This window comes from Melanerpes formicivorus, unplaced genomic scaffold (assembly GCF_026170545.1).
Source record: "Melanerpes formicivorus ecotype bairdi unplaced genomic scaffold, bMelFor1.0.p_v2 SCAF_113, whole genome shotgun sequence".
Taxonomy (NCBI): Eukaryota; Metazoa; Chordata; class Aves; order Piciformes; family Picidae; genus Melanerpes; species Melanerpes formicivorus.
In genome coordinates, this window is record NW_027142465.1 from 693,888 (window position 1) to 718,506 (window position 24,619).

The window sequence follows — 24,619 nt, forward strand, 5'->3', positions numbered from 1 at the left end:
CTTCCCAGAGCCTGCCTGGATGGTGAGAAACTCTGGGATGAAGCTGTGGTGAGAGAGCTTTGGTTGGACATCTGGGGACTGGCTGAGCACAGCCACAGCCATGTGCCAGAGCAGATCTCCTGATGCTCAGAGGGCTGCAGCACCTCTCTGTGGGGACAGGCTGGGAGAGCTGAGGCTGTTCAGCCTGGGGAGGAGAAGGCTCCAGGGAGACCTCAGAGCAGCCTTGCAGTACCTGAAGGGGTACAGGAGAGCTGGGGAGGGACTTGGGACAAGGGCTGGGAGTGCCAGGATGAGGAACAATGGCTTTGAGCTGGGAGAGGGGAGACAGAGACTGGAGATGAGTGAGGCTGGGGAGTCTCTGGCACAGGCTGCCCAGGGAGGCTGTGGCTGCCTCCTCCTTGGAGGTGTTCAGGGCCAGGCTGGATGAGGCCCTGAGCAAGCTGTGCTGGTGGGAGGTGTCCCTGCCCACGGCAGGGGCTTGGAGCTGGCTGAGCTTTGAGATCCCTTCCAACCCAAAGCATTCTGTGGTCCTATGTTAAACCTCTGGGGGAAGGGGAGAGAGAAGGCAGGAGTGGACAAACAGCCCTCAGGAAGGGCTGAAGTTGCACAACAGGGGGATTAGATCATCTGTCACCCCTCCAGCTCTGCTCTTCTCTGCTTCACTCCTGTTTTCAACAGCCTCACAGCTCCAGGCAGTCATCTAACTGAGGCCAGCCTTGAGGCAGGGCTCCTGGGTGAGGTGTCCCTGCCAGCAGTGTGTCCCTCCAGCTGCCCTGCGGCAGGGGAAGCGCTGCTCTGCCACACAGCCTCGGGCCAGGCAGCAGAACCCTCCTGGGAACAGCCTGGAAGGGCCATGGAGCTGGCTGAGCTTCAGCAGGGATGTCCAGGCAGCAAAAAAAAACTTCCTTTTGTTTTGAAGAGTCTTAATGAAAACCATTTGGGTGTCACTCAGGGGGGTGAGAGGGTCTCTGCCACCCCCCAAACGCTGTGCTGCGAAGCCAGAGCACAGGAGCTTGGGATTCCAGTGCTCAGCCTGAGCTTTTCAGCTGGGGAGGGTGGGTTCAGGCTCAGCACCACGTCCCCAGGCACACAGAGGTGGCAGTTTCACCCAGGCTGCTGCAGTCAGAGCTGCTGAGCTCCTCAAGACGTTTCCCTTCTGTTCTGACGAGTCTGGTGGCTTTGGCTGAGTTCCCTCCTCTGTCAGCTTGGGGAATCACAGCCAGGGATGGAGCTATGAAGTGGCTCAGAGCAAAGCTTTTGCCACAGGGCAGGTTCCTTCCTCTCCAGAAGGGAGAAAACAGAACTTGCTGGATGCTGCTGCGGGCTGGGGGCAGCCCCACAGCCCAGCAGGCTGCCTCCAGCTCCTCCAGCCTCTCCTCCCAGGAAGAAAAACATCCTCAAGAGGATTCTCAGGAACAGGTTTGGGAGAGGTTTGCCCTGATTAGAACCTAAAGGCCTTCTGGAAGAGGAACAGTGGCTGCAAACTTGAACATAGAAGGTTCCACCTCAACAGGAAGAGAAACTTCTTTGGTGTGAGGGTGGCAGAGCCCCGGAGCAGGCTGCCCAGGGGGGTTGTGGAGCCCGGAGAAGAGAAGGCTGAGAGGGGATCTGATCAGCATCTGAGGGGTGGGGGTCAAGTGGAGGGGGCCAAGCTCTTTTGGGGGGTGCACAAGAATAAGCCAAGGAATAATGGAGACAAAACTGACCAGAGAAGATTTCACAGAGTCCCCAAGGTTGGAAGAGACTTCAAAGAGCATCAAGTCCAACCCAGTCCCCCACAGACCTCCTGACTAAACCATGGCTCCAAGTGCCACATCCAATCCCCTCCTGAACACCTCCAGGGATGGGGACTCCACCACCTCCCTGGGCAGCACATCCCAGTGGTGAATAACTCTCTCAGTGAAGATCTTTCACCTGCAGCCTAAACTTCCCCTGGCACAGCTTGAGACTGTGTCCTCTTGTTCTGCTGCTGCTTGCCTGGCAGAAGAGCCCAACCCCCAGCTGGCTCCAACCTCCCTGCAGGGAGTTGCAGAGAGCAAGAAGGTCTCCCCTGAGCCTCCTCTTCTCCAGGCTAAGCAACCCCAGCTCCCTCAGCCTCTCCTCATATTTCCCCTCAACATGTGGAGAAACTTCTTTGGTGTGAGGGTGGCAGAGCCCTGGAGCAGGCTGCCCAGGGGGGTTGTGGAGTCTCCTTCCCTGGAGCCTTTCAAACCCCACCTGGATGCCTTCCTGTGTGGACGCCCCTGGGTGATGCTGCTCTGGCAGGGGGCTTGGCCTGGATGATCTCTGGAGGTCCCTTCCAGCCTCTCATGTGCTCTGATACTGTGCCTTTGGCTGCTTGCTCTGCTGTGGTGTTCTGGGACCTCAACGAGGCTCTGCCTCCATAAATCACTGCCTGCTTGTGCAGTGCTCCCATCAGAGGCTTGGGAAGCCTCATTCCTGTCCTCAGAATGCTTCCTGGAAGAGTCCATAAAAGAAAACACAGAGCATCCACTGGACACAGTTACAAAAGCCTGGGAGCTCAATCTTGAGCTTTGTTTACAGTCTGACATCCTCCTCCTTGGCTGGAGACCAGAGCAGGAGTGCCTGGGATGGCCTGGAGATGCTGATGCCTTGTGTCACTCTCTGCTCCTTCCCTTTCTCAAGAAGGAGAGAGGAGGAAACAGCTTCTGCCACCCACTGACAAATGGCTCACAGTGGGGAGGCCTGGGGCAGCCATTCACCAGCAGTGAGAACATGGACAGGAGGAAGGTGGCCTGGCTAATGGAATGAGAGGAGAAAGAGCAGAGGAAGCTAAGAGAGAAAAAACGGAGGAGGAAAAGCTGGACAGGAGCTGGCACAGAGCACTGCCAGCCCAGCCCCAGCCTGGCCTGAGCCCCAGCAGGGTGGGCAGCAGGGGCAGGGAGGGGATTCTGCCCTCTGCTGTGCTCTGCTCAGACCTCCCCTGCAGGGCTGGGGCAGCTCTGGAGGCCTCAGCACAGACAGGGAGCTGGGGGGAGCAGGGCCAGAGGAGGCCACAGCAGTGCTGGCAGGGCTGGAAGCCCTCTGCTGGGAGCCAGGCTGAGAGAGTTGGCCTTGGGCAGCCTGCAGAGGAGAAGGCTCCAGGGAGAGCTTCTGGTGGCCTTGCAGTGCTTCAAGGGCCCAGCAGAGAGCTGGGGACAGAGCTTTGAGCAGGGCCTGATGGGACAGGACAAGGGGGGAGGGTTGGAAAGGGCAAGAGGGAGCTTGAGAGTGGAAAGAAGGAGAAAGGTTTGGCAGTGAGGGTGGGGAGAGCCTGGCCCAGGCTGCCCAGAGAGCTGGGAGCTGCCCCATGCCTGGCAGCTGTGCAGGGGAGGTTGTCTGGGGCCTGGGCAGCACATTCCCATGGCCAATCTCTCTTGCTGGGAAGAATTTAATCCTGACATCCAGCCTGAACCTCCCCTGGCACAGCTTGAGACTGTGTCCTCTTGTTCTGGTATTGGTTGACTGGGAGAAGAGCCCAACCCCCACCTGGCTACAGCCTCCCTGCAGGGAGTTGCAGAGAGCAAGAAGGTCTCCCCTGAGCCTCCTCTTCTCCAGGCTAAGCAACCCCAGCTCCCTCAGCCTCTCCTCCCAGGGCTGTGCTCCAGACCCCTCCCCAGCTTTCTTGCCCTTCTCTGGACACCTTCCAGCAGCTCAACCTCTTTCCTGAGCTGAGGAGCCCAGAACTGGACACAGGACTCAAGGTGTGGCCTCAGCAGTGCTGAGCACAGGACACAAGGACTTCCCTGCTCCTGCTGGCCACCTCTTCCTGATGCAGGCCAGGATGCCCTTGGCCTTCTTGACCCCCTGGGCACACTGCAGGCTCATGTTCAGCCTACCATCAACCAGCCCCCCCCAGCTCCCTCTCTGCCTGGCTGCTCTCAGCCACTCTGCCCCAGCCTGTAGCACTGCCTGGGGTTGCTGTGGCCAATGTGCAGCCCCTGGCACTTGGATGTGTTCAGTCTCCTGCCCTTGGCCTCTGCCCATCTGCTCAGCCTGGCAAGGTCCAGAGAGCAGAGCTCTCCTACCCTCTAACAGATCAACTCCTGCCCTCTGCAACTCAATATCTAGAACCATACCATGGGACAGCTTTGGCTCCTGGCTAGGTCCTGGGATGTGCTCTGAAGGCAGTTTTCAGCTCATTACCTGCAGCACTCCATCGAAGGACACATGGGAGGAGAGAAGACAACTTCTGATGGCTCTTCCCTGTCATAAAATCATAGACTTCACAGAATCAATAAGGCTGGAAGGGACCTCAATGCTCAGCCAGCTCCAACCCCCTGCCATGGGCAGGGACACCTCACACCACAGCAGGTTGCTCACAGCCACCTCCAGCCTGGCTGCAAACACCTCCAGGCAGGAGGCTTCCACCACCTCCCTGGGCAACCTGTGCCAGGCTCTCACCACCCTCCTGGGGAACAACTTCTTCCTCACAGCCAATCTCCATCTCCCCACTTCTAGTTCTGCTCCATCCCCCCCATCCTGTGGGGGTTGTGCCTCTGCTCAAGAGGAGATTTGGAAGGGCACTTGCTCCAAGGAGAAGGCAAGCTGAGCTGGGGTCAGCAGAGGGATTTGAGCAGGGCATCACTGACCTCAGCGCCCAGCCACGGGAGGAGCTGAAGAGAGGTTGGACACTGCTGGACAACGCCAATAAATACTTTATTTACCAAAATCCACGTTAAAACAACTCCTAGAACTGTCCCATGGTGCTGGGTGCCTTCAGCAGCAGCCCACAGCGGCAGATGCCGGCAGGGCCCGGCAGAGCTCCCGCAGCAGCACAAGCTTCATGGCCAGCAGCACCTCCCGGGGGCCGAGGTGATCTCTCCTGCTGCAGCGGCACAGCCGAGCGGACTCCAGCGCCACGGCCCCGAGCAGCCGGGGGCTCTCCGTCCAGGGAAAGGCAGCAGCGGCCAGGCAGGAGGCCCTGGAGCACCAGGTCTGCACGGAGAGAAGCCCAGCAGAGCATCAGTCCCAGCGAGCCCCCAGCCCCGAGCCGAGCCCCCAGCCCCAGAGCATCCCACCCCACCCCCCCCCCCAGCGAGCCCCCAGCCCCGCAGCGGCCAGGCAGGAGGCCCTGGAGCACCAGGTCTGCACGGAGAGAAGCCCAGCAGAGCATCAGTCCCAGCGAGCCCCCAGCCCCGGAGCCGAGCCCCCAGCCCCAGCGAGCCCCCAGCCCCGGAGCCGAGCCCTAGCCCCAGCGAGCCCCCAGCCCCGGAGCCGAGCCCTAGTCCCAGCGAGCCCCCAGCCCCGGAGCCGAGCCCTAGCCCCAGCGAGCCCCCAGCCCCGGAGCCGAGCCCCCAGCCCCGAGCCGAGCCCCCAGACCCAGCGAGTCCCCAGCCCCGAGCCGAGCCCCCAGCCCCGAGCCGAGCCCCCAGCCCCGAGCCGAGCCCCCAGCCCCGAGCCGAGCCCCCAGCGAGCCCCCAGCCCCACAACGGCCAGGCAGGAGGCTCTGGAGCACCAGGTCTGCACGGAGAGAACCCAGCAGAGCATCAGCCCCAGCGAGCCCCCAGCCCCGAGCACCCAGCCTCCTCCCCTCAGCCCCAGCACCGAGCCTTCAGCCCCAGCACCGAGCCTTGCCCTAGCCCCGCCCCAGCGAGCCCCCAGCCCCGGAGCCTCCTCCCCCCCCCAGCCCCAGCGAGCCCCCAGCACCTCAGCTCAGGCACCCCTGGGGCGTCAGGGTCCTGGGAGCTGTGGGACAAGCAGAGCTCCCCCAGCCCCCACCCACCTCACCTTCAGTTTCAAGGAATCCTAAACTGCTTTGGGTGGGAAGGGAGCTGTGAAGCTCCTCCAGTGCAGCCCCCTGCAGCCCCCAGGGACAGCCCCAGCCAGGGCAGGCTGCTCACAGCCCCACACAACCTCCCCTGCACTGCTGCCAGGCATGGGGCAGCTCCCAGCTCTCTGGGCAGCCTGGGCCAGGCTCTCCCCACCCTCACTGCCAAACCTTTCTCCTTCTCTCCACTCTCAAGCTCCCTCTTGCCCTTTCCAACCATCCCCCCTTGGCCTGTCCCATCAGGCCCTGCTCAAAGCTCTGTCCCCAGCTCTCTGCTGGGCCCTTGAAGCACTGCAAGGCCACCAGAAGCTCTCCCTGGAGCCTTCTCCTCTGCAGGCTGCCCAAGGCCAACTCTCTCAGCCTGGCTCCCAGCAGAGGGCTTCCAGCCCTGCCAGCACTGCTGTGGCCTCCTCTGGCCCTGCTCCCCCAGCTCCCTGTCTGTGCTGAGGGCTCCAGAGCTGCCCCAGCCCTGCAGGGGAGGTCTGAGCAGAGCACAGCAGAGGGCAGAATCCCCTCCCTGCCCCTGCTGCCCACACTCAGCGCTGGGCTGGCTCTGGGCTGTGAGGAGCTGGCTCCTCTCCAGCCTCTCACCCACTACTTCAGTCAAAGCTCTCCAGGCTGTGCTAACACCCAGGCTTGGGCACAGAGATGACCAAGCTGAGGGTGGCACTCCTGGGGGTGCAGCCATCCCGGCTGTGCTGTACCTGGTTCCTCAGCCTGTGGATGTAGCTGGTGTAAGCCACCTTCTTCTTCTGCCGGCGGGGCCGGAGGCAGAGGAGGCTCTGCCAGCTGTGCCCAGACACTGCCCTCTTCCTCAGGAGGCTGCAGGGGTCAGGCTCCATCGCTGCTGCCACACACAAGTGCTGGCTCAACACCTCCTGGTAGCCCTGCCAAAGGAGAGGGGAGCAGGAGCCCCGGCACCTCCACCACGCCTGCAGCCTCCCAGCACACTTGGGGATGGTTAATTAGCACCAAAGTGCACAAAGGCCACCCGGGGGGATGTAAAACGAGACCCAAACCCACCCCTGGAGCCCAGCACCCCAGGAAAGCCAAGCACAAAGGGTTTCTGTGCTGCCCAGCTCACCTCTGAGAGCTCCACACAGCCCTGTCCCAAGCCAGGAGCAGGCTGGGAACCAGCGACTGCTGCCTTTAACTAGGGAGGATCATCATTGCTCTCAGCTGGGGGCTGGGGGCTCAGCCCACCAGGACTCACCACAGCCCACCAGGACCCACCACAGCCCACCAGGACTCACCACAGCCCACCAGGACCCACCAGGACCCACTGCAGGCTGCAGGACCTGGGATGGGGTCAGGGATGGAGACAAGGGCAGGGATGGCTGTGCCACTTTGCACCCCCCCCCTCCCCCCAGTTCCTACACCCAACCAGCGATTCTTGCCCCAAATGCTCCTTACAGCCATGCTCTGTCTGTTCCCAGCCCCCCTGCCCTGCTTCTCTTAATTAGTGCCATTAATGTAATTAGCCTGAGGGGGCTGGGGGCTGCTGGGTGTTCCCCTGGGGGCTTATTCGGTGGTTAGCTGGTGGGGGATAGGTGGTGGAGGCAGCAGGGGTTGGGGCTGCTGGGTGCAGGATGTGGCCCTGCATGGTGGGGTGCTGGGATGGGGGTGCTGGGTGCAGGATGTGGCCCTGCATGGTGGGGTCCTGGGATGGGGGTGCTGGGTGCAGGATGTGGCCCTGCACGGTGGGGTGCTGGGATGGGGGTGCTGGGATGGGGGTGCTGGGTGCAGGATGTGGCCCTGCATGGTGGGGTGCTGGGATGGGGGTGCTGGGTGCAGGATGTGGCCCTGCATGGTGGGGTGCTGGGATGGGGGTGCTGGGATGGGGGTGCTGGGTGCAGGATATGGCCCTACATGGTGGGGTGCTGGGCTGGGGGTGCTGGGTGCAGGATGTGGCCCTGCACGGTGGGGTGCTGGGATGGGGGTGCTGGGATGGGGGTGCTGGGTGCAGGATGTGGCCCTGCATGGTGGGGTGCTGGGATGGGGGTGCTGGGATGGGGGTGCTGGGTGCAGGATGTGGCCCTGCATGGTAGGGTGCTGGGATGGGGGTGCTGGGTGCAGGATCTGGCCCTGCATGGTGGGGTGCTGGGATGGGGGTGCTGGGTGCAGGATGTGGCCCTGCATGGTGGGGTCCTGGGATGGGGGTGCTGGGTGCAGGATGTGGCCCTGCATGGTGGGGTGCTGGGATGGGGGTGCTGGGTGCAGGATGTGGCCCTGCACGGTGGGGTGCTGGGATGGGGGTGCTGGGATGGGGGTGCTGGGTGCAGGATGTGGCCCTGCATGGTGGGGTGCTGGGATGGGGGTGCTGGGTGCAGGATGTGGCCCTGCATGGTGGGGTGCTGGGATGGGGGTGCTGGGATGGGGGTGCTGGGATGGGGGTGCTGGGTGCAGGATGTGGCCCTGCATGGTGGGGTGCTGGGATGGGGGTGCTGGGTGCAGGATCTGGCCCTGCACGGTGGGGTGCTGGGATGGGGGTGCTGGGTGCAGGATATGGCCCTACATGGTGGGGTGCTGGGCTGGGGGTGCTGGGCTGGGGGTGCTGGGTGCAGGATATGGCCCTACATGGTGGGGTGCTGGGCTGGGGGTGCTGGGCTGGGGGTGTTGGGTGCAGGATGTGGCCCTGCATGGTGGGGTGCTGGGATGGGGGTGCTGGGTGCAGGATGTGGCCCTGCATGGTGGGGTGCTGGGATGGGGGTGCTGGGTGCAGGATGTGGCCCTGCATGGTGGGGTGCTGGGATGGGGGTGCTGGGTGCAGGATCTGGCCCTGCACGGTGGGGTGCTGGGATGGTGGTGCTGGGTGCAGGATGTGGCCCTGCAGCATCCTGAGCTGGGGGGATCTTTCCAGGTGCAGGATGTGACCCCACAGCACCTGTGCTGGAGGCTGCCCAGGGTGCAGGATGTGTCCCCCATACTGGTGGCTTCCTCCAATGCAGGCTGTGCCCTGCTCAGAGTGGAGAGGTTCAACCAGTGCAGGATGTGACCTGCGTGCTGGTGAGGTTCCTGGGGGGCAGGCTATGACACCCCCACACTGGTGACGTTGTACTGGGGTACAGGCTATGACACCCCCGTACTGGTGAGGCTTGTACTGGGGTACTGGTTATGACACCCCGATACTGGTGAGGCTCCCCCAGCGCAGGCTGTGACACCCCCGTACTGGTGAGGCTCCCCCAGTGCAGGCTGTGACACCCCCGTACTGGTGAGGCTCCCCCAGTACTGGTTATGACACCCCCATACTGGTGAGACTCCCCCAGTGCAGGCTGTGACACCCCCGTACTGGTGAGGCTCCCCCAGTACAGGCTGTGACACCCCCGTCCTGGTGAGGCTCCCCCAGTACTGGTTATGACACCCCCGTCCTGGTGAGGCTCCCCCAGTACAGGCTGTGACACCCCCGTCCTGGTGAGGCTCCCCCAGTACTGGTTATGACACCCCCGTACTGGTGAGGCTCCCCCAGTACTGGTTATGACACCCCCGTCCTGGTGAGGCTCCCCCAACCCAGCTCTCACTCGCCCTCCCTGCTGCGGCTCCCCCCGCTGCATTAACGCCTCCCTTCCGGCAGGGGGAGCCTTCGCTCGCTCCCGCCCTCTGGCGCCGGCCTCGGGGCGGGGCCTTCCTGCGATTCTGCCGGCGGGCCGCTAGGTGGCGCCGCGCCCCGGTGCCCGCTTCGTGCCCGCCGGCTCCGCCTTACCGCAGGTGAGGCGGAGCCCGGCGGGCTCGAACCGGGCACCCCCCCCCCTTCCCCCTCTCCGTGTCCCGTCCCCTCAACCCCGGGGCACAGCCCGGCACCGTCACCGTCACCGTCACCGCCATGGCGGAGCAGGAGAGCCTGGAGTTCGGCAAAGCCGACTTTGTGCTGATGGACTCCGTCACCATGCCCGAGTTCATGGCCAACCTCCGCTTGCGGTGAGCCCCGGAGGAGGGTGCAGGGGAGGGAGGCACCGGGAGGGAGAGGCGCTGGGACACCCCCCCAGCACCTCTTGGGCGCTTCGGGGCGGGGTGTGAGGGGTTCGTCTCGACACTTCTTCGCCTCCTCGACGTCAGGTTGGTGGCGGGGGTTGCGCCGTGCTGGGGTACGGAGCCGAAGCGGTGCGGGGCTATGGGGGGGACCCCCAGGCAGCCTGCCCCGACCCCCGCGGCCGAGCGAGCCCCGCGGCGAGGCTGAGACACCGCCAAAAGAGAGGCGTGCTGTGGAGCAGGGGTACCCCAGCCAGGGCAAGTGCGGCCAGCGAGCAGTTGGGTCTGAGGGCTCTCTGTCAGCCCTTTGGGAAGCGTCCCGTTTCTGCTCTGCTTCGGGCATCGAGTCGCAGAGTCGTCTGTGGTTGGCAAAGAGCTTTCAGATCATCAAGCCCAACTGCTGACCCAGCACTGCCAGGGCACCGCCAAGCCCTGGCCCTCAGCACCGCATCTCCACAGCTTCGAAGCCCCTCCAGGGATGGAGACTCCACCTCTGCCCTGGGCAGCCCGGGGCCAGGCTTTGACAACCCTCAAGGGGAAAAAATTGTTCCTCGTGTCCGACCTGAACCTCCCCGTGCACGACTTCAGGTTGTTTCCTCTTGTCCTGCCTCCACCTTGCACAATTCCCCTCCAACAGGTCTCTCACCTATGCTTGCCATCTGTTCAAGATGGAAAAAATCCAATCAGCAGTGAAAGTCCCCAAGTCCAAGGCTGCTGCAGCCTGGCAGCGCTTCATTGGAGCAAACTCGCTGCGTTCACATCTTCTGATCTTTATGGCTTTATTTCCCTCCTGGATGGGATGGGCTGCAGGGAGATCTACCTTTCCACACACCCCCTCTCGTTGCTCTCTGAAGGACAGCTCAGTGGTGGGCAGCACAGCTCAGTGGTAGGCAGCAAGGCTCAGTCCTGGGCAGCACAGCTCACTCCTGGGCAGCACAGCTCAGTGGTGGGCAGCACAGCTCAGTCCTGGGCAGCGCAGCTCACTGGTGGGCAGCACAGCTCAGTGATGGGCAGCACAGCTCAGTGGTAGGTAGCGCAGCTCAGTGGTGGGCAGCACAGCTCAGTCCTGGGCAGCGCAGCTCAGCGGTGGGCAGCGCAGCTCAGCGGTGGGCAGCGCAGCTCAGTCCTGGGCATCACCACTCAGTCCTAGGCAGCACAGCTCAGCGGTGGGCAGCACAGCTCAGTCCTGGGCAGCGCAGCTCAGCGCTGGGCAGCGCAGCTCAGTCCTGGGCAGCGCAGCTCAGCGGTGGGCAGCGCAGCTCAGTCCTGGGTAGCACAGCTCAGTGGTGGGCAGCAGAGATCAGTCCTGGGCAGCGCAGCTCAGTGGTGGGCAGCGCAGCTCAGTGGTGGGCAGCACAGCTCAGTCCTGGGCAGCGCAGCTCAGTGGTGGGCAGCAGAGATCAGTCCTGGGCAGCGCAGCTCAGTCCTGGGCAGCGCAGCTCAGTGGTGGGCAGCAGAGATCAGTCCTGGGCAGCGCAGCTCAGTCCTGGGCAGCACAGTTCAGTGCTGGGCAGCGCAGTTCAGTCCTGGGCAGCGCAGTTTCAGTCCTGGGCAGCGCAGCTCAGTGCTGGGCAGCGCAGCTCAGTCCTGGGCAGCACAGCTCACTGGTGGGCAGCACAGCTCAGTCCTGGGCAGCGCAGCTCAGCGGTGGGCAGCGCAGCTCAGTGGTGGGCAGCGCAGCTCAGTCCTGGGCAGCGCAGCTCAGCGGTGGGCAGCACAGCTCAGTGATGGGCAGCACAGCTCAGTGGTGGGCAGCACAGCTCAGTCCTGGGCAGCACAGCTCAGTGGTGGGCAGCGCAGTTCAGTCCTGGGCAGCGCAGCTCAGTGGTGGGCAGCGCAGTTCAGTCCTGGGCAGCGCAGCTCAGTCCTGGGCAGCACAGCTCAGTCCTGGGCAGCGCAGCTCAGTCCTGGGCAGCACAGCTCAGTCCTGGGCAGCTCAGCTCTGTGGTGGGCAGCGCAGTTCAGTCCTGGGCAGCGCAGCTCAGTGCTGGGCAGCGCAGCTCAGTCCTGGGCAGCGCAGCTCAGTCCTGGGCAGCACAGCTCAGTCCTGGGCAGCACAGCTCAGTCCTGGGCAGCACAGCTCAGTCCTGGGCAGCGCAGCTCAGTCCTGGGCAGCACAGCTCAGTCCTGGGCAGCGCAGCTCAGTCCTGGGCAGCACAGCTCAGTGGTGGGCAGCACAGCTCAGTCCTGGGCAGCGCAGCTCAGTCCTGGGCAGCACAGCTCACTGGTGGGCAGCGCAGCTCAGCGGTGGGCAGCACAACTCAGTGCTGGGCAGCGCAGCTCAGTCCTGGGCAGCGCAGCTCAGCGGTGGGCAGCACAGCTCAGTGGTGGGCAGCGCAGTTCAGTCCTGGGCAGCGCAGCTCAGTGCTGGGCAGCGCAGCTCAGTCCTGGGCAGCACAGCTCTGTGGTGGGCAGCGCAGCTCAGTCCTGGGCAGCGCAGCTCAGTCCTGGGCAGCACAGCTCAGTCCTGGGCAGCACAGCTCAGTCCTGGGCAGCGCAGCTCAGTCCTGGGCAGCACAGCTCACTGGTGGGCAGCGCAGCTCAGCGGTGGGCAGCACAACTCAGTGCTGGGCAGCGCAGCTCAGTCCTGGGCAGCGCAGCTCAGTGGTGGGCAGCGCAGCTCAGTGGTGGGCAGCACAGCTCAGTCCTGCTCAGGATCTCAGGGAGTGATAGGACTAGGGGGAATGGAATGAAGCTGGAGGGGAGGAGGAAGTTCTTCCCCATGAGAGTGGTGAAGCCCTGGAATGGGTTGTGCAGGGAGGTGGTTGAGGCCCCAGCCCTGGAGGTGTTTAAGGCCAGGCTGGCTGAGGCTGTGGCCAGGCTGATCTAGTGTGGGGTGTCCCTGCCCATGGCAGGGGGGTTGGCACTGGCTGATCCTTGTGGTCCCTTCCAACCCTGACTGATACTAGGATACTATACTACGATACACAGCTGGCTGCTGGGGGGGTAGTGGTCCCTGCTGCTGCAAGGCCCAGGCTGAGGTGCTGGCAGGGTGAGACACAGCTCACATGTTTGATCCTATTTCTTCTTGCTATTTTGGCCTTTCCCTTGGGGGGGAATTTGTGTTCAGAGGCTAAGAAAAACAGGAGCTGAACAAGCTGAGCTTTGAGCAGGAGGAAATGTCAGGGTGCAAGTATGGTTTGGGTGGCTCTAAAAGCTTAACCTTGTCTCATTCCTGCACACCACTTGTAGGGCTTCAAACCAAAATCACTCTAACTGGCAGGAAACCTGCATGCCACAGTTTGATCTTGGGGGCCTTAACTTGGTGGTTGCTGTGTGCTCTGAGGGAAGGGTTGGAGACAGGTTGTGAGGTGCTGCAGGGTGTGGGCTGTGTTTGGGGATCAGCTGATGGAGAGCTGCCTTGCACTGCTGGACTTAGCTGGGTTTATGTGACAGAGGATGAGCAGGACAAGTTGGACCTCCTGGATCCCTCCAGCTGAGACACAATTTGATTTATCATAGTATCACAGTATCCTAGTATCAGTCAGGGCTGGAAGGGACCACAAGGATCAGCCAGTTCCAACCCCCCTGCCATGGGCAGGGACACCCCACACTAGATCAGCCTGGCCACAGCCTCAGCCAGCCTGGCTGCAAACACCTCCAGGGCTGGGGCCTCAACCACCTCCCTGCACAACCCAGTCCAGGGCTTCACCACTCTCCTGGGGAAGAACTTCCTCCTCCCCTCCAGCCTCAATCTCCCCACCTCCAGCTTCATTCCATTCCCCCTAGTCCTATCACTCCCTGAGAGCCTGAGCAGTCCCTCCCCAGCCTTCCTGGAGCCCCCTGCAGATCCTGGAAGGCCACAATGAGGTCACCTCAGAGCCTTCTCTTCTCCACACTGAACAGCCCCAACTCCTTCAGTCTGTCCTCACAGCAGAGCAGCTCCAGCCCTCTGCTCCTCCTCCTGGCCCTGCTCTGGACACCTTCCAGCACCTCCACATCCCTCTTGCCATAGGGGCTCCAGAGCTGGAGGCAGGACTCCAGGTGGGGTCTCCCCAGAGCTGAGCAGAGGGGGAGAATCACCTCCCTTGCCCTGCTGGCCACACTTCTCCTGCTGCAGCCCAGGAGCTGATTTATGTTTCCCTGTCACATGCTGCTGGTGGTCTGGCCATCCCTGCTGTGTCCAGTGCACAGCCAAGCATCCCTTTACCTCCCAGGGCACAGATGGCACCAGGATGGAAGAGACCCTCAAAGGTGATCTTGTCCAACCCCTCTGCAGTGAGCAGGGACACCTCCAACTAGATCAGGCTGCTGGAGCAGGTCCAGAGGAGGGCCACAAAGGTGATCAGAGGGCTGCAGCACCTCTCAGGTGAAACAGGCTGAAGGAGTTGGGGCTGTTGCCATCCAGAGGGAGCTGGGCAGGCTGGAGAGGTGGGCACAAGCCAACCTCAGGAGGCTCAACAAGAGCAAGGGCAGGGTCCTGCAGCTGGCTGGAGGCAATCCCAGGCACAAATGCAGGCTGGGCAGGGACTGGCTGGAAAGCAGCCCTGAGGAGAGAGCCTTGGGGGTGCTGGGGGAGGAGAAGCTCAGCAGGAGCTCTCAGTGTGCACTTGCAGCCCAGAAAGCCAAGCAGAGCCTGGGCTGCAGCAGGAGAAGTGTGGCCAGCAGGGCAAGGGAGGTGATTCTCCCCCTCTGCTCAGCTCTGGGGAGACCCCACCTGGAGTCCTGCCTCCAGTTCTGGAGCCCCTATGGCAAGAGGGATGTGGGGGTGCTGGAAGGTGTCCAGAGCAGGGCCAGGAGGAGGAGCAGAGGGCTGGAGCTGCTCTGCTGTGAGGACAGACTGAAGGAGTTGGGGCTGTTCAGTGTGGAGAAGAGAAGGCTCTGAGGTGACCTCATTGTGGCCTTCCAGGATCTGCAGGGGGCTCCAAGAAGGCTGGGGAGGGACTGCTCAGGATCTCAGGCAGTGATAGGACTAGGGGGAATGGAATGAAGCTGGAGGTGAGGAGGAAGTTCTTGCCCATGAGAGTGGTGAAGCCCTGGACTGGGTTGTGCAGGGAGGTGGTTGGGGCCCTGTCCCTGGAGGTGTTTAAGGCCAGGCTGGCTGAGGCTGTGGCCAGGCTGATGTAGTGTGGGGTGTCCCTGCCCATGGCAGGGGGGTTGGGACTGGATGATCCTTGTGGTCTCTTCCAACCCTGACTGCTTCTATGATTGTGTGTTCAGCCTGGAGAAGAGAAGGCTGCAGGGAGACCTTAGTGCAGCAGTCCACTATCTGCAGGGGACCTCCAGGCAGGCTGGGGAGGGGCTGTGGGGCATAGGATAGGAGCAGGGGAGGTTTAGGTTGGCCATCAGGAGGAGGTTCTGCAGTGTGAGGGTGAGGAGACACTGGCACAGGCTGCCCAGGGATGTCTCATGGCCACTGGTACTCAAACCCAGGCCTTTCCCTGGGGACAACACCAATTTCAGACTCCAGGCTGGGCCATGACTTTGGCTCCAGTCTGCAGTTTGCAGGCAGAGTTGTTCTGCACCTCAAGGTTGTTTGCTCTCTGCTGTGGACAGGGGAATCTTCTGTTTGAACATGGGGAGCTGCTTTGTCTGCCCTTGCTGACCTCATCCCCTGACTTGAGCCTTGTCTGCAGTGGGATATTTGGGACTGGACCCAGACTGGACCCATTTGACCCTGCTGCTGGAGCTGTGGCCCTGGGCTGCTGCCTTCTGCTTTGCTGCTGTACAGCTCTGGAAGCAGCCTTTGCCTCTCTGTTTTCCCCTGCTTTGGCAGCAGTAATAATCTCCTGCTGCTGCCTCATCTGCAGTTGTGTCAGCCTCAGGTGACAGCCCAGGATGTGACCTGTGCAGGGCTGGTGATGTCAGGTTGTGTTCTGTCCCCTTGTGTGGGTGGCACAAGCTGCCTGGCTGCCTCTGGCAGAGGGAGGCTGGGGAGGCCGTTGCTGCTCTGTCATTAAGTCCAAGGGCTGGGTTGGTTGGGTGGACACTTGGATGGGCTCCACCCTGTCCCATAAACCCAGCTTGCTGCCAGAGCTATTTCTGTTCAGGGTCACTGCCTGACCCCAGACAGGCTGGGCTGCTTTTAGCTCCCAAGTGAGCCCAGATGTGGGTGGGACTGGACTCACACCAGAGGCAGTGCAGGCAAGGATCTCTCCCCAAGGATGGCTCCAGTGGGAAAAAGAGAAATGGAGAAGCTGCACTTCTCCTCCTGGCCTGCATCAGGAGCAGTGTGGCCAGCAGGAGCAGGGAAGTCCTTGTGCCCTGTGCTCAGCACTGCTGAGGCCACACCTGGAGTCCTGTGTCCAGTTCTGGGCTCCTCAGGTTAGGAAAGAGGTTGAGCTGCTGGAAGGTGTCCAGAGAAGGGCAAGAAAGCTGGGGAGGGGTCTGGGGCACAGCCCTGGGAGGAGAGGCTGAGGGAGCTGGGGTTGCTCAGCCTGGAGAAGAGGAGGCTCAGGGGAGACCTTCTTGCTCTCTGCAACTCCCTGCAGGGAGGTTGGAGCCAGGTGGGGGTTGGTCTCTTCTCCCAGGCACCCAGCACCAGAACAAGAGGACACAGTCTCAAGCTGTGCCAGGGGAGGTTTAGGCTGGAGGTGAGGATGAAATTCTTCCCAGCAAGAGAGATTGGCCACTGGGATGTGCTGCCCAGGGAGGTGGTGGAGTCCCCATCCCTGGAGGTGTTTAGGAAAAGCCTGGATGAGGCCCTTGGTGCCATGGTTGAGTTGATCAGATGGTGCTGGGTGAGAGGTTGGACTGGATGATCTCAAAAGTCCATTCCATTCCATTCCATTCCATTCCATTCCATTCCATTCCATTCCATTCCATTCCATTCCATTCCATTCCATTCCATTCCATTCCATTCCATTCCATTCCATTCCATTCCATTCCATTCCTGACTTGAATGTTTGACCATGGTGGTGCTGGCATGGGCTGGCTGAGTGTGGCCCCTGTGCTTCCCTATGGAGGAGAAGCTCAGCAGGAGCCAGCAGGGAGCACTTGCAGCCCAGAGAGCCAAGCAGAGCCTGGGCTGCAGCAAGAGAAGTGTGGCCAGCAGGGCCAGGGAGGGGATTCTGCCCCTCTGCTCCACTCTGCTGAGACCACAGCTGGAGCTCTGGGGCCAGCTCTGGAGCCTCTGTGCCAGGAAGGATCTGGAGGGGCTGGAAGGTGTCCAGAGCAGGGCCAGGAGGAGGAGCAGAGGGCTGGAGCTGCTCTGCTGTGAGCACAGCCTGAGGGAGTTGGGGTTGTGCAGGCTGGAGAGGAGAAGGCTCCCAGGAGACCTCCTTGTGGCCTTCCAGGATCTGCAGGGGGCTGCAGGAAAGCTGGGGAGGGACTTCTGAGGGTGTCAGGGAGGGATAGGACTGGGGGGGATGGAGCAGAACTTGAAGTGGGGAGATTGAGATTGGCTGTGAGGAAGAAGTTGTTCCCCAGGAGGGTGGTGAGAGCCTGGCACAGGCTGCCCAGGGAGGTGGTGGAAGCCTCCTGCCTGGAGGTGTTTGCAGCCAGGCTGGAGGTGGCTGTGAGCAACCTGCTGTGGTGTGAGGTGTCCCTGCCCATGGCAGGGGGTTGGAGCTGGCTGAGCCTTGAGGCCCCTTCCAGCCCTGACAGCTCTGTGATTCTAAGCTGCTGTGGGTGCCCTGCTTTAGCAGAGGGCTTGGACTTGATGATCTCTGGAGGCCCCTCCCAACCCCCACCTTGCTGGGATTCAGGGATTCCCCAGGCCCTGTGCCTTGTGCCCTGCTGTGGGTAGGTTCATGTGGTGATTCTGCAGGCACCCCACACTGACAGCAGTGTTTGATGGCCATGTCTTCATCAGCTGCTCCCTTCATGGGGGCTCCAGCAGCCACCGGCTCTCCCACATTAAATGTGAATAGAAGTCAACTGGTCCCTGAATTCCTTTGTTGTGAGAGAGCTTCCTCCCAGCATCTGGTTGTGGTTCTTAGTCATCAGAATAATGAAGAGAGGATAAAAAAACCAGCCCAGGACTCCTGAAGCAATTAGAGTGCACTCAGGAGCCAGTTTTGTTTCCTTACAAACCTCCAGAGCTTGGAGAGATGACTGATTGCTCCTGCGGTGGTCCTGAGTGTGAGCTGCTGCAGAGGGCTGCAGCCTGCTCCTGGGCACAGAGCCTTCAGCCAGCTCCCTGCTGGCCCTGGGGGCAGGTGGAGTCCTGCAGCAGCTGCTGGGATTTCAGTTCACAGAATCACAGAATCCCCAAGGTTGGAGGAGACCTCAAAGATCATCGAGTCCAACCTGTCAGCACAGGCCTCCTGACTAACCCATGGCTCCAAGTGCCACATCCAATCCCCTCTGGAACACCTCCAGGGATGGGGACTCCACCACCTCCCTGGGCAGCACATCCCAGTGGCTAACAACTCTCTCAGTGAAGAACTTTCTCCTCCCCTCCAGCCTAAACTTCCCCTGGCACAGCTTGAGACTGTGTCCTCTTGTTCTGCTGCTGCTTGCCTGGGAGAAGAGACCAACCCCCACCTGGCTGCAACCTCCCTGCAGGGAGTTGCAGAGAGCAAGAAGGTCTCCCCTGAGCCTCCTCTTCTCCAGGCTAAGCAACCCCAGCTCCCTCAGCCTCTCCTCCCAGGGCTGTGCTCCAGACCCCTCCCCAGCTTTCTTGCCCTTCTCTGGACACCTTCCAGCAGCTCAACCTCTTTCCTAACCTGAGGAGCCCAGAACTGGACACAGGACTCCAGCTGTGGCCTCAGCAGTGCTGAGCACAGGGCACAAGGACTTCCCTGCTCCTGCTGGCCACACTCTTCCTGCTGCAGGCCAGGATGCCCTTGGCCTTCTTGGCCTGCTGGGCACACTGCTGGCTCCTGTTCAGCTGCTGTCCACCACTACCCCCAGGTCCCTTTCTGCCTGGCTGCTCTCAGCCACTCTGCCCCCAGCCTGTAGTTGTTTTACCTTCAAGTGTCTCAATGCCTTTCTTAAACTGAGGAGCCCAGGACTGCACTCAGTGCCTTGTGGAGGGAAGGGAAATGACTTGAAGCACTCCTTGAAGCAGGGCACCTTTTTGTTCTGAAGGAGCTCTCAGGTCCCTGTCACTGATGCTCCAGGGCTGGTGCTCAGCAGCACTGCTGTAATCTGAGGGAGAACAACCTGCCCTGGGCTGGTTCAGACACTTTCATTGCTGGGGGGTGGGGGGGGTTGAACTCCCCTGTGAGGAAAGACTGAGAGCCCTGGGGCTGGTTTGGTCTTGAGAAGACTGAGAGGGGATCTGATCAATGTCTATCAATATCCTGGGGGTGGGGGTCAGGTGGAGGGGGCCAAGCTCTTTTGGGTGGTGCACAGTGCTAAGACAAGCAGCAGTGGAGACAAACTGGAACACAGAAGGTTTCACCTCAACAGGAGGAGAAACCTCTTTGGTGTGAGGCTGCTGGAGGCCTGGGGCAGGCTGCCCAGGGAGGTTGTGGAGTCTTCTCTGAAGGCTTTCAGGACCCATCAGGATGTGTTCCTGTGTGGACTGCTCTGGGTGATCCTGCTCTGGCAGGGGGGCTGGACTCAGTGATCTCTGGAGGTCCCTTCTAACCTCTAACATGACCTTAGCATTCCTTGTGCCTGTTCCACAGCAGGGGGAAGGAGGTGGTGCCTGTGGAAGGGCAGCAGTGGCCTCAAAGGAGCTGCTGAGGCTTGGCAGGAATTGTGCTGTAGGTGAAACTTGTGGTGTGAAACTGAGAGAGCAACACAAAGTTGAACATCTTTGTTCATCACCTCGAGCCACAAGGAAAATGACAAGTGATAAAGTCATCAGTTTTCTTCCTTGGGAGGAAGAGGACAAGGTTTCTGTGGTGGCTGAGAAGCTGGACAGGAGCTGGCACAGAGCACTGCCAGCCCAGCCCCAGCCTGGCCTGGGCTGAGCCCCAGCAGGGTGGGCAGCAGGGGCAGGGAGGGGATTCTGCCCTCTGCTGTGCTCTGCTCAGACCTCCCCTGCAGGCCTGGGGCAGCTCTGGAGCCCTCAGCACAGCCAGGGAGCTGGGGGAGCAGGGCCAGAGGAGGCCACAGCAGTGCTGGCAGGGCTGGAAGCCCTCTGCTGGGAGCCAGGCTGAGAGAGTTGGCCTTGGGCAGCCTGCAGAGGAGAAGGCTCCAGGGAGAGCTTCTGGTGGCCTTGCAGTGCTTCAAGGGCCCAGCAGAGAGCTGGGGACAGAGCTTTGAGCAGGGCCTGATGGGACAGGCCAAGGGGGGAGGGTTGGAAAGGGCAAGAGGGAGCTTGAGAGTGGAGAGAAGGAGAAATGTTTGGCAGTGAGGGTGGGGAGAGCCTGGCCCAGGCTGCCCAGAGAGCTGGGAGCTGCCCCATGCCTGGCACCACTGCAGGGGAGGTTGTGTGGGGCTGTGAGCAGCCTGCCCTGGCTGGGGCTGTCCCTGCTGGCTGCAGGGGGTGGCCTGAATGAGCTTTCAAGCTCCTGTTCAAGCCAACCCATTCCATTATTGTTCCCCAGTGTGCAGCACTCTGTGTATCTCTGATTTGTTGCATTGCCCTGCACAGAGCTCTCACTGCCCTGCCCTGCCCTGCCCTGTGCAGCTGGCACTGATCTGGGGATACAAATCAGAGCTCAGCTTTCAAAGTGATTTCCACAACCTGCAGCAGTGCAGCTTCCCTTCTCAGCTGTGTGGAGGGCACAGTGACAACTTCAGAGCAGCTTCTCCTCACCAGACCTCAAAAGCTGGACAGGAGAGTGAGAGGGGATCCCCTCTGCCCTGGGGGGTGAGGCAATGTGGGAGCCTCAGCCAGCAGCTCTTCATCAGCTGGAAGGGGAAGGCAGTGCTGACAGGCAGGCAGTAAGCAGCTGTGCTGTGTCCCAGGGCAGTGTTGAGGCAGTCCCCTGGGAGCAGTTCTCACTTCTCACTCAGGAGCAGGTGCTGCCTGACTCATCTGCTTCTGAGTTTTAGCAGGTTGCTCCCTTCTCAGCAGCCTTGTGTGATTTCCCCCCTGGGAGCACAGCAGAGCTCGGCATGCTTGCTAGAAGAATGCAAGGATGCAGGCAGGGAAGGCAGTGAGAGCAGCACCTGCTGGGAGCTGCTGATCATAGCCTGGATTTGGGCCTGTTCTGTGCTTTTTATAACCACTTCCAGCTCAAAGCCCAGTGTGGAAAGCTGTGCTTGCTGCCCACAAAGCTCCTGGTCACCCCCAGCCTGCCTGAGCCTGGGGATGTGGTGTGAGGAGCTACAGTTTCATAGCCCTTGCTGTTGAATAGCGTAGGAGTAGAGTAGAGTAGAGTAGAGTAGAATGGAATGGAATGGAATGGAATGGAATGGAATGGAATGGAATAGAATAGAATAGAATAGAATAGAATAGAATAGAATAGAATAGAATAGAATAGAATAGAATAGAATTAACCAGGTTGGAAAAGACCTTTGAGATCATCAGGTCCAACCTCTCCCCCAGCACCATCTGATCAACTCAACCATGGCTCCAAGGGCCTCATCAATCCCCTCTTGAACACCTCCAGGGATGGGGACTCCACCACCTCCCTGGGCAGCACATCCCAGTGGTGAATAACTCTCTCAGTTAAGATCTTTCTCCTCACCTCCAGCCTAAACTTCCCCTGGCACAGCTTGAGACTGTGTCCTCTTGTTCTGGTGATGCTTGCCTGGGAGAAGAGCCCAACCCCCACCTGGCTACAACCTCCCTGCAGGGAGTTGGAGAGAGCAAGAAGGTCTCCCCTGAGCCTCCTCTTCTGCAGGCTAAGCAACCCCAGCTCCCTCAGCCTCTCCTCCCAGGGCTGTGCTCCAGACCCCTCCCCAGCTTTCTTGCCCTTCTCTGGACACCTTCCAGCAGCTCAACCTCTTTCCTAACCTGAGGAGCCCAGAACTGGACACAGGACTCAAGGTGTGGCCTCAGCAGTGCTGAGCACAGGGCACAAGGACTTCCCTGCTCCTGCTGGCCACACTCTTCCTGCTGCAGGCCAGGATGCCCTTGGCCTTCTTGGCCCCCTGGGCACACTGCTGGCTCCTGTTCAGCTGCTGTCCACCAGCGCCCCCAGGCCCCTTTCTGGCTCCCTGCCACACTCTCAGTGATTCCTGAGCTCTTGAAGCAACATTTAGTGAGAGCACAGCCCTGCATTTAGCTGAAAAATAGACACAAGTGCTGGTTCTGCTCTTTCTCACTGGTGCCTTGCACTGCAAACCCCAGGAGGCTGTGGCTGCCTCCTCCCTGGAGGTGTTCAAGGCCAGGCTGGATGAGACCTTGAGCAGCCTGGGCTGGTGGGAGGTGTCCCTGCCCATGGCAGGGGGCTTGGAACTGGCTGAGCTTTGAGCTTCCTTCCAGCCCAACCCCCTTCTGTGGTTCAAGGCACAGTTCTGAGTTCAGATTGACTGGAGATGCTTGTGCAGGCCAAGGAATATTTCTTAGGCTCAATAACAGTTTTGTTCCCAAGGATCTGCAGAACAAAATCTCTGTCCCTGAGGGTTTCCTGTCGTTGCTGCTGGGGGGGGTGCAGGCTGCAGGGTTGTAGCAGCCTGCAGCAGGGAGCTGGGCTGCAGGTGCAGCAGAGGGATGTCTGGAAGGGGTTTTCTTGTGTCTGGGCTATGCCTTTTGTCTCTCACTCACAAAGAGCTCTTTTCCTCCTGGATGATGTGGAGCTTGGGTCTGTAGTCTCTGCAAGTCTTAGAATCAGAGAGGTTTTAGGGGTTCACAGCCCTGAGTGGCTGCCAAGAGCTGTATTGAAGACTGAAAAGCATCATAGAGAACTCCAGAGTCACAGCCTGGGTCTGCAAAGCTCATCCAGTCCCACCCCCACTGCAGCCAGCAGGGACAGCCCCAACCAACCTCCTCTGGGATGGTTCTAGGGACAGGACATCTCCCAGCTCTCTGGGCAGCCTGGGCCAGGCTCTCCCCACCCTCAAACATTCCTCTCCTCCCTCCAGCCTAAGATCCCTGCCTCATTGCCAGCATTTAATTTAACTGGGGAGTCCAACAGGATGGCATTCAACAAGTCCAAGTGCCAGGGGCTGCACTTTGGCCACAGCAACCCCAGGCAGAGCTACAGGCTGGGGGCAGAGTGGCTGAGAGCTGCCAAACACAGAGGGACCTGGGGGTGCTGATTGACAGCTGCCTGAACATGAGCCAGCAGTGTGCCAGGGGGCCAAGAAGGCCAAGGGCATCCTGGAAGATGTGGCCAGCAGGAGCAGGGAAGTCCTTGTGCCCTGTGCTCAGCACTGCTTAGGACACAGCTTTAGTCCTGTGTCCAGTTCTGGGCTCCTCAGGTTAGGAAAGAGGTTGAGCTGCTGGAAGGTGTCCAGAGAAGGGCAAGAAAGCTGGGGAGGGGTCTGGAGCACAGCCCTGGGAGGAGAGGCTGAGGGAGCTGGGGTTGCTTAGCCTGCAGAAGAGGAGGCTCAGGGGAGACCTTCTTGCTCTCTGCAACTCCCTGCAGGGAGGTTGGAGCCAGGTGGGGGTTGGTCTCTTCTGCCAGGCAAGCAGCACCAGAACAAGAGGACACAGTCTCAAGCTGTGCCAGGGGAAGTTTAGGCTGGAGGTGAGGAGAAAGTTCTTCCCAGCAAGAGAGATTGGCCACTGGGATGTGCTGCCCAGGGAGGTGGTGGAGTCCCCATCCCTGGAGGTGTTCAAGAGGGGATTGGATGTGGCACTTGGAGCCATGGTTTAGTCAGGAGGTCTGTGGTGCCAGGTTGGACTTGATGATCCTTGAGGTCTCTCCCAGCCTTAGGGATACTGTGAGACTGTGAGACTCTGATTCTCCATCCCTCCAGCCGCATTCCTGCTCTGCCAGGGACTGCCAGCCTTGGAGCCAAGAGCTGTGGCTGTGTCCTGCTGGAGTCTGCACCCCACCAGCTCTCTTGCCTTTCCAGCAGCATCTTGAACACTCCTGGGTTTGTTGGAGTCGTGGTGGGAGAGGTTTGACTTCACACTGCAGGTAATGAAGTGCCTTTCATCCTGGCCGAGGAAAGACTCTGTGACTGCTTGGAGCCATTCATGCTTCTGGGAGTGAAGTCTTCCTGCTGGATGGAGGAGCTTTCCATGCCCTCAAGCCATTCGAGTGTTCTCCTTTGAAGCAGCGCTGCCTGTGTGGATCGTTGTGGTGGTGCTGAGTGAGGAGGAGGCTGCTGCCCGCCCGGGGAGGGCTGCCTGCCGCCGGGGGTGCTGCCGGACCCTCTTGGGGCAGCCTCAGCTCTTCTTGGCCCCTGCAGAGCTGCTCAGCTGGCAGGGAGCTGCCTCCTGTCAGGCTCTGGAATGAGTGGAATGAAAATTCCCCTGAGTCCATCAGAGGCTGACTTAGGAGCTTGGCCAGGGTCCAGCTGCAGAGGGAGAAGGACATCAATCTCACTTAGCAAGCAGATCCTGAGCCGAGCAGGAGCAGCAGGGAGGATCAAGGCCAAGCTCCTGATGGCTGCAGGGATCCAGCCCTCAGCACAGGGACCCTGCAGGTGAGCTCTCTGCTCCCTGGCAGTGAATGAAGCAGGGAGTGAGGTGGTGACCCTGAGGGGCTTCTGCCTCTGTATGTGCTGAAGCATCTCCTGGGCTGAGCCCCAGCAGTGTGGGCAGCAGGGAGGGGATTCTGCCCTCTGCTGTGCTCTGCTCAGACCTCCCCTGCAGGGCTGGGGCAGCTCTGGAGCCCTCAGCACAGCCAGGGAGCTGGGGGAGCAGGGCCAGAGGAGGCCACAGCAGTGCTGGCAGGGCTGGAAGCCCTCTGCTGGGAGCCAGGCTGAGAGAGTTGGCCTTGGGCAGCCTGCAGAGGAGAAGGCTCCAGGGAGAGCTTCTGGTGGCCTTGCAGTGCTTCAAGGGCCCAGCAGAGAGCTGGGGACAGAGCTTTGAGCAGGGCCTGATGGGACAGGACAAGGGGGGATGGTTGGAAAGGGCAAGAGGGAGCTTGAGAGTGGAGAGAAGGAGAAATGTTTGGCAGTGAGGGTGGGGAGAGCCTGGCCCAGGCTGCCCAGAGAGCTGGGAGCTGCCCCATGCCTGGCAGCAGTGCAGGGGAGGTT

At 60.9% G+C, this 24,619-nt stretch overlaps 1 protein-coding gene across 1 annotated transcript in view; it reads left to right on the forward strand.

Moving 5' to 3' along the window:
* The first annotated feature begins 9,431 nt into the window (after positions 1-9,431).
* The window catches only part of MYO1D (myosin ID), a 236,232-nt gene continuing 221,044 nt past the window's right edge, over positions 9,432-24,619 (forward strand). Inside the window, 1 exon segment of the mRNA XM_068167175.1 lies at positions 9,432-9,685. Coding sequence (XP_068023276.1) covers positions 9,591-9,685 — 95 coding nt within the window. The 5' untranslated portion in view covers positions 9,432-9,590.